At 59.5% G+C, this 8,745-nt stretch overlaps 1 protein-coding gene across 1 annotated transcript; it reads right to left on the bottom strand.

Annotated features, from left to right (window-relative positions):
• Nucleotides 1-434: 434 nt before the first annotated feature.
• On the bottom strand, nt 435-4,644 carry CMAS (cytidine monophosphate N-acetylneuraminic acid synthetase). Its single transcript, XM_069951338.1, has 7 exons — nt 4,438-4,644; nt 3,084-3,226; nt 2,422-2,708; nt 1,957-2,051; nt 1,629-1,797; nt 1,096-1,249; nt 435-1,016 (listed from the first exon to the last, which is right to left on the bottom strand). The coding sequence occupies exons 1-7, from the start codon at nt 4,599-4,601 to the stop codon at nt 841-843; spliced, it is 1,188 nt and encodes a 395-aa protein (XP_069807439.1). The 5' UTR covers nt 4,602-4,644; the 3' UTR covers nt 435-840.
• Nucleotides 4,645-8,745: the final 4,101 nt, after the last annotated feature.

Raw genomic sequence — 8,745 nt, 5'->3', positions numbered from 1 at the left:
TGCAGGACAGTAGGCGGGGCAGCGCCATCACTAGGTATGCAGGACAGTAGGCGGGGCAGCGCCATCAGTTATGCAGGACAGTAGGCGGGGCAGTGCCATCACTAGGTATGCAGGACAGTAGGCGGGGCAGCGCCATCACTAGGTATGCAGGACAGTAGGCGGGGCAGCGCCATCACTAGGTATGCAGGACAGTAGGCGGGGCAGTGCCATCACTTGGTATGCAGGACAGTAGGCGGGGCAGTGCCATCACTAGGTATGCAGGACAGTAGGCAGGGCAGTGCCATCACCAGTTATGCAGGACAGTAGGCGGGGCAGTGCCATCACTAGGTATGCAGGACAGTAGGCGGGGCAGTGCCATCACTAGGTATGCAGGACAGTAGGCGGGGCAGCGCCATCACCAGTTATGCAGGACATTAAACAGACTAGATACGAGGTGATGTCATCACACGACATTTATTCTGCCGCAGTGACTTCTGCTCTGATAGAAAATAAAATGACACCTGATCCTGAGAACAGAAAATCTGCAGCAGTAAAAAATAAATTAGCGCGAAAAGTCCCAAAAGGAGCCTGAAATCTGTAAACAATTGTAAAGACAATGATTACACCCCCCCCCCCCATCCTATAAAATAAGAGATACATAAAAAGGCAACAAAAATGGCGTCCTGTGCGCCCTTCCTAATAAAACCGCCCCCCCGCCGCGGAGTGGACGCAGCTTCTAAATAAAATGGAAGACTCCCGGGAGCAGCCTGCAGGGGGCGCTGTAAAATAGTGGGACATATCTGTAAACCATAGCAGCAGCGGGAGGGAGGGGCCGCACAGAGACTCCACCCATCATGTCTATTACTTCCCGCTCTCCATCAGGGTTACTATGTGTTCAGCAAACTCCTGGACAGCCCCGTATCCGCCGCCCTGCGTGCAGGTGAAGCTGTCCGTCATCTTGGCGGCTGTGGACGCGTCCGCTGGGACCCCGCTGGTGCCGGCCAGCTTCAGGCACTCCGCATCAGAGTCGCTGCATCCTGCCGGGGCCACAAAGCCACATCAGTAACGTTACAGGAAGGCACTACAACTCCCAGCATGCACAGCCCTCACACTCACCCATGTAGGCGGTCTGGCTCAGGGACAGCCCCATCCCACTCAGCCGTCTCTGGAACGCCTCCTTCTTGTCAGCGACGCCGCCCTCCACCTCACACGGCAGCTTCAGGTTGGAGATGAGAGAAGGGCTGATATTTCTCTCTGAGATTAACACAACCTGGGGGGGGGGGGGGACAGGAAGAACAGTCAGAGGAGGGGCCGCAAGGGTCCACACTCACAGTCACCTCTCCCTCAGGATGGCACAGTCACCTCTCCCTCAGGATGGCACAGTCACCTCTCCCTCAGGATGGCACAGTCACCTCTCCCTCAGGATGGCACAGTCACCTCTCCCTCAGGATGGCACAGTCACCTCTCCCTCAGGATGGCACAGTCACCTCTCCCTCAGGATGGCACAGTCACCTCTCTCTCTCAGGATGGCACAGTCCGCACTCACAGTCACCTCTCCCTCAGGATGGCACAGTCACCTCTCTCTCTCAGGATGGCACAGTCCACACTCACAGTCACCTCTCCCTCAGGATGGCACAGTCCGCACTCACAGTCACTTCTCGCTCCAGAAGCTTCCGGATGCCGTCCAGGTCCCGCAGACTGTAGGAGAGGAATTCGTGCTCCTGGTTGACGTAGATGCGGCCGTCGGTGAGGCAGCCATCGATGTTACACACCAGTAGCTTCACCACGGTGGCTGCGCCTTTACCAAAATACCCGAACCTGCGGGGGCAAGAGACTGAGGCGTTACCCTCTCCCACCAGCAGGGGCGCTCCTCCGGCATCTGATGCATCAGGTGACTACTGACAGTCTTTATTACACTCTGCAGTGATGTACATTACACTCTGGGAGGAGCTGTATTTGGGGGAGTGGCCTCCTCACCTTTTAACCCTTTGCTCTGCGATTGGCCAGTCCAGGTCAATGTCAATGTCTATGCTGTGCTCCGGCTTCATCTCGTAGTACGCCATCTTCCCACCCTGAAAAAAACCATGACAGCACAACTACAGTCAGTGACAGCCACGTGCCAGCCCTGGCACACTGCAGCCTCTATGTATTGTACAATCTGATATACATAAGTGAGCGCCCCCCATAGCACAGTGGTCATGTCTGGTACTGCAGCCTCTATGTATTGTACAGTCTGATATACATAAGTGAGCGCCCCCCATAGCACAGTGGTCATGTCTGGTACTGCAGCCTCTATGTATTGTACAGTCTGATATACATAAGTGAGCGCCCCCCATATCACAGTGGTCATGTCTGGTACTGCAGCCTCTATGTATTGTACAGTCTGATATACATAAGTGAGCGCCCCCCTGTAGCACAGTGGCAGTGTCTAATATATATGACCTGCAGTAAGCCGCGGTTTATCAGCTCTCTGGTGGTGAAGTAGAAGGATCCGTTCTCGTACAGCTCCCCGCTCCAGTCCTGCCGCCGCGGCCTGTGCGCTGGGTTCAGGTTCTCCGGCACCGTGGCTTCACCAGCTGCTTTCACCTCTCTCCACCGGAACAAGTGATGGCGGACGACGGAGAAGACCGAGTCGTAGCCCTGAGTGCGAATCATGTCCACCACCTGGATGAGGTCGGATGGGTGCAGGCACGGAGATGTTGCCTGGATGTTCCCCACAATGTCCACCTCTACGGAGAGAAGAGCGGCACAACGCGTCAGCATCACACACACACATACATTTTATATATCACACTGCAGCACATGCAGGGGGGGGGGGGGGAGGGGGGAGGCTAGGCTCCGGGACACGTGCCCAGGGAGGGGGGAGGCAGCTAGGCTCCAGGGCACGCGGCTGGGGAGACGGGGGGGGGGGGGTGTGTGGAGGCTAGGCTCCGGGGCAGGTGCCCGGGGAGGGGGGCGGAATGTAAGGCTAGGCTCTGGGGCACGCGCCCGGGGAGGGGGGGGGATGAGGCTAGGCTCTGGGGCACGCGCCCGGGGAGGGGGGGGGGGTTGGGGTCAAGTTCAGGGTCACAGGCACGGGGAGGGGTAAGCTCTAGGGCACAGACCTGGGTGATGCTGCAGGAACTCTTGGATGGTCTCCAGGGAGGGGGTGGTGTCTTTGGAGACGGCGGCGCTCCTCCGGTGAACCTGCGCCCCATAATCCTTTGCCACTTTCTCAATTTCATCGTTGTCCGTAGAGACCCAGACACTGCGAGAGAGAAGAGAGATCAGCGGAGTGACCGACCCGCAGCCTTACTGATCACATGGCTGGGGTCACACTGGGGGGCTGTCAACGGAGATCATAGGTAACAAGGTAATTGGGGTCACATGAGACAACAAGGGGGTCTGCAGGGTAGCCGTGGTCACAGGGGAGGAGGAGGGGGTCTCCAGGGTAACCGGGGAGGGGAGGAGGAGGGGGTCTCCAGGGTAACCGGGGAGGGGAGGAGGAGGGGGTCTCCAGGGTAACCGGGGAGGGGAGGAGGAGGGGGTCTCCAGGGTAACCGGGGTCACAGGGGAGGGGAGGAGGAGGGGGTCTCCAGGGTAACCGGGGTCACAGGGGAGGGGAGGAGGAGGGGGTCTCCAGGGTAACCGGGGAGGAGGAGGGGGTCTCCAGGGTAACCGGGGAGGAGGAGGGGGTCTCCAGGGTAACCGGGGAGGAGGAGGGGGTCTCCAGGGTAACCGGGGAGGAGGAGGGGGTCTCCAGGGTAACCGGGGAGGAGGAGGGGGTCTCCAGGGTAACCGGGGAGGAGGAGGGGGTCTCCAGGGTAACCGGGGTCACAGGGGAGGAGGAGGAGGGGGTCTCCAGGGTAACCGGGGTCACAGGGGAGGGGAGGAGGAGGGGGTCTCCAGGGTAACCGGGGAGGAGGAGGGGGTCTCCAGGGTAACCGGGGAGGAGGAGGGGGTCTCCAGGGTAACCGGGGAGGAGGAGGGGGTCTCCAGGGTAACCGGGGAGGAGGAGGGGGTCTCCAGGGTAACCGGGGTCACAGGGGAGGGGAGGAGGAGGGGGTCTCCAGGGTAACCGGGGAGGAGGAGGGGGTCTCCAGGGTAACCGGGGAGGAGGAGGGGGTCTCCAGGGTAACCGGGGAGGAGGAGGGGGTCTCCAGGGTAACCGGGGAGGAGGAGGGGGTCTCCAGGGTAACCGGGGTCACAGAGGAGGAGGAGGAGGGGGTCTCCAGGGTAACCGGGGTCACAGGGGAGGGGAGGAGGAGGGGGTCTCCAGGGTAACCGGGGTCACAGGGGAGGGGAGGAGGAGGGGGTCTCCAGGGTAACCGGGGAGGAGGAGGGGGTCTCCAGGGTAACCAGGGTCACAGGGGAGGGGAGGAGGAGGGGGTCTCCAGGGTAACCGGGGAGGAGGAGGGGGTCTCCAGGGTAACCGGGGAGGAGGAGGGGGGTCTCTGCTGACGTCCTCCCCATCATCACCTGTCGAAGGCCTCGGAGTCCAGCGCGGCCCGCAGCACCCAGGCGATGAGCGGCTTCCCCGCCAGCTTCTTGATGTTCTTCAGCGGGATCCCCTTACTGCCGCCCCGGGCCAGGACCACGACCGCCAGGTGCCCCGCTCTCCGCCGCTTCTCCTCCGCCGCCATCTCTACATACGTGTCTGCCCCGCCCACTGCCGGGTCATGTGACCGAGGCGGCCCAGCCAATCACCGGGCGGCGCGCTGCCACCCAGACCACGTGACGGCACATCAGCGTCCCTGCCTCACTGGACGGACGGAGGGACGTGTATCTAATCCTGTGATACTGTCTGCAGAGCTGTGTATCTAATCCTGTGATACTGTCTGCAGAGCTGTGTATCTAATCCTGTGATACTGTCTTCTGAGTCCTGTATCTAATCCTGTGATACTGTCTGCAGAGCTGTGTATCTAATCCTGTGATACTGTCTTCTGAGTCCTGTATCTAATCCTGTGATACTGTCTGCAGAGCTGTGTATCTAATCCTGTGATACTGTCTGCAGAGCTGTGTATCTAATCCTGTGATACTGTCTGCAGAGCTGTGTATCTAATCCTGTGATACTGTCTGCAGAGCTGTGTATCTTATCCTGTGATACTGTCTGCAGAGCTGTGTATCTAATCCTGTGATACTGTCTTCTGAGTCCTGTATCTAATCCTGTGATACTGTCTGCAGAGCTGTGTACCTAATCCTGTGATACTGCCTGCAGAGCTGAGTATCTAATCCTGTGATACTGTCTGCTGAGTCCTGTATCTAATCCTGTGATACTGTCTGCTGAGTCCTGTATCTAATCCTGTGACACTGTCTGCTGAGTCCTGTATCTAATCCTGTGATACTGTCTGCTGAGTCCTGTATCCAGAACTCCCATCTTTATGGACGGCCAAAGAGGGACACGTGTGGTTTAGGCTGCGTTCCTCACGGACGTGCAATGCCTGGGGCTATAAGGCTATCCCAGCTGTATACCGGGGGTATCCTGGTCCCTGGGGCTATAAGGCTATCCCAGCTGTATACCGGGGGTATCCTGGTCCCTGGGGCTATAAGGCTATCCCAGCTGTATACCGGGGGTATCCTGGTCCCTGGGGCTATAAGGCTATCCCAGCTGTATACCGGGGGTATCCTGGTCCCTGGGGCTATAAGGCTATCCCAGCTGTATACCGGGGGTATCCTGGTCCCTGGGGCTATAAGGTTATCCCAGCTGTATACCGGGGGTATCCTGGTCCCTGGGGCTATAAGGCTATCCCAGCTGTATACCGGGGGTATCCTGGTCCCTGGGGCTATAAGGTTATCCCAGCTGTATACCGGGGGTATCCTGGTCCCTGGGGCTATAAGGCTATCCCAGCTGTATACCGGGGGTATCCTGGTCCCTGGGGCTATAAGGCTATCCTAGCTGTATACGAGGGTATCCTGGTCCCTGGGGCTATAAGGTTATCCCAGCTGTATACCGGGGGTATCCTGGTCCCTGGGGCTATAAGGCTATCCCAGCTGTATACCGGGGGTATCCTGGTCCCTGGGGCTATAAGGCTATCCCAGCTGTATACCGGGGGTATCCTGGTCCCTGGGGCTATAAGGCTATCCCAGCTGTATACCGGGGGTATCCTGGTCCCTGGGGCTATAAGGCTATCCCAGCTGTATACCGGGGGTATCCTGGTCCCTGGGGCTATAAGGTTATCCCAGCTGTATACCGGGGGTATCCTGGTCCCTGGGGCTATAAGGCTATCCCAGCTGTATACGAGGGTATCCTGGTCCCTGGGGCTATAAGGCTATCCCAGCTGTATACCGGGGGTATCCTGGTCCCTGGGGCTATAAGGTTATCCCAGCTGTATACCGGGGGTATCCTGGTCCCTGGGGCTATAAGGCTATCCCAGCTGTATACCGGGGGTATCCTGGTCCCTGGGGCTATAAGGCTATCCCAGCTGTATACCGGGGGTATCCTGGTCCCTGGGGCTATAAGGCTATCCCAGCTGTATACCGGGGGTATCCTGGTCCCTGGGGCTATAAGGCTATCCCAGCTGTATACCGGGGGTATCCTGGTCCCTGGGGCTATAAGGCTATCCCAGCTGTATACCGGGGGTTAACCTGGTCCCTCGGCTGAAGTCCATGCTCTGGCTCCTCATTATTAGCCATCATGAAAAAAGAGAGTGGAGGACAGGCCCGGATCTTGTGTGCATGTCTCCTGCGGTCTCAGCCCGTCTCCACTATGGGGGACAGGCCCGGATCTTGTGCACATGTCTCCTGCGGTCTCAGCCCGTCTCCACTATGGGGGACAGGCCCGGATCTTGTGTGCATGTCTCCTGCAGTCTCAGCCAGTCTCCTCTATGGAGGACAGGCCCGGATCTTGTGCGCATGTCTCCTGCGGTCTCAGCCCGTCTCCACTATGGGGGACAGGCCCGGATCTTGTGCGCATGTCTCCTGCGGTCTCAGCCCGTCTCCACTATGGGGGACAGGCCCGGATCTTGTGCACATGTCTCCTGCGGTCTCAGCCCGTCTCCACTATGGGGGACAGGCCCTGATCTTGTGTGCATGTCTCCTGCAGTCTCAGCCCGTCTCCACTATGGGGGACAGGCCCGGATCTTGTGGGCATGTCTCCTGCAGTCTCAGCCAGTCTCCTCTATGGGGGACAGGCCCGGATCTTGTGTGCATGTCTCCTGCAGTCTCAGCCAGTCTCCTCTATGGGGGACAGGCCCGGATCTTGTGTGCATGTCTCCTGCGGTATCAGCCCATCTCCACTATGGGGGACAGGCCCGGATCACATGCACACAAGATCCGGGCCTGTCCCCCATAGTGGAGACGGGCTGAGACCGCAGGAGACATGCACACAAGATCCGGGCCTGTCCCCCATAGTGGAGACGGGCTGAGACCGCAGGAGACATGGGATAGGCCCGGATCTTGTGTGCATGTCTCCTGCAGTCTCAGCCAGTCTCCTCTATGGGGGACAGGCCCGGATCTTGTGCGCATGTCTCCTGCGGTCTCAGCCCGTCTCCACTATGGGGGACAGGCCCGGATCATGTGCGCATGTCTCCTGCAGTCTCAGCCCGTCTCCTCTATGGGGGACAGGCCCGGATCATGTGCGCATGTCTCCTGCGGTCTCAGCCCGTCTCCACTATGGGGGACAGGCCCGGATCTTGTGTGCATGTCTCCTGCGGTCTCAGCCCGTCTCCACTATGGGGGACAGGCCCGGATCTTGTGCACATGTCTCCTGTGGTCTCAGCCCGTCTCCTCTATGGGGGACAGGCCCGGATCTTGTGCACATGTCTCTTGCGGTCTCAGCCCGTCTCCACTATGGGGGACAGGCCCGGATCTTGTGCGCATGTCTCCTGCCGTCTCAGCCAGTCTCCTCTATGGGGGACAGGCCCGGATCTTGTGCGCATGTCTCCTGCGGTCTCAGCCCGTCTCCTCTATGGGGGGCAGGCCCGGATCTTGTGTGCATGTCTCCTGCGGTCTCAGCCCGTCTCCACTATGGGGGACAGGCCCGGATCATGTGCGCATGTCTCCTGCAGTCTCAGCCCGTCTCCTCTATGGGGGACAGGCCCGGATCTTGTGTGCATGTCTCCTGCGGTCTCAGCCCGTCTCCTCTATGGGGGACAGGCCCGGATCTTGTGCGCATGTCTCCTGCCGTCTCAGCCAGTCTCCTCTATGGGGGACAGGCCCGGATCTTGTGGGCATGTCTCCTGTGGTCTCAGCCCGTCTCCACTATGGGGGGCAGGCCCGGATCTTGTGGGCATGTCTCCTGTGGTCTCAGCCCGTCTCCTCTATGGGGGGCAGGCCCGGATCTTGCGGGCATGTCTCCTGTGGTCTCAGCCCGTCTCCACTATGGGGGGCAGGCCCGGATCTTGTGGGCATGTCTCCTGCGGTCTCAGCCCGTCTCCACTATGGGGGTCAGGCCCTGATCTTGTGGGCATGTCTCCTGCGGTCTCAGCCTGTTTCCATTATGGGGGGCAGGCCCGGATCTTGTGCGCATGTCTCCTGCGGTCTCGGCCCGTCTCCTCTATGGGGGATAGGCCCGGATCTTGTGCGCATGTCTCTTGCGGTCTCACCATCAGCGGTTTGCGCCTCCCTCTACAGCTGGGCTGCATTACAGAGACTCCAGGATCCAAGATGGCCGAACAGGAGGTGGACGCTGTCTGTACATACGCCAGCGGCTCCGGCGTTCGTGGCCTTTTTGGGCTTAAATAGTAGCCAGACCAGGCAGGGGCTGCGCTCTCCCCAGGCAGCGGATTCCTTATGCCAAAGAGAATGTCTGATTCTGGAGGAAAGAGAAGGAGGAAGGCCAAGCGCATG

This window comes from Dendropsophus ebraccatus, chromosome 1 (assembly GCF_027789765.1).
Source record: "Dendropsophus ebraccatus isolate aDenEbr1 chromosome 1, aDenEbr1.pat, whole genome shotgun sequence".
Taxonomy (NCBI): Eukaryota; Metazoa; Chordata; class Amphibia; order Anura; family Hylidae; genus Dendropsophus; species Dendropsophus ebraccatus.
The sequence above is the reverse complement of the archived record's forward strand: the minus strand, read 5'-3'. Positions and strand labels throughout refer to the sequence as shown.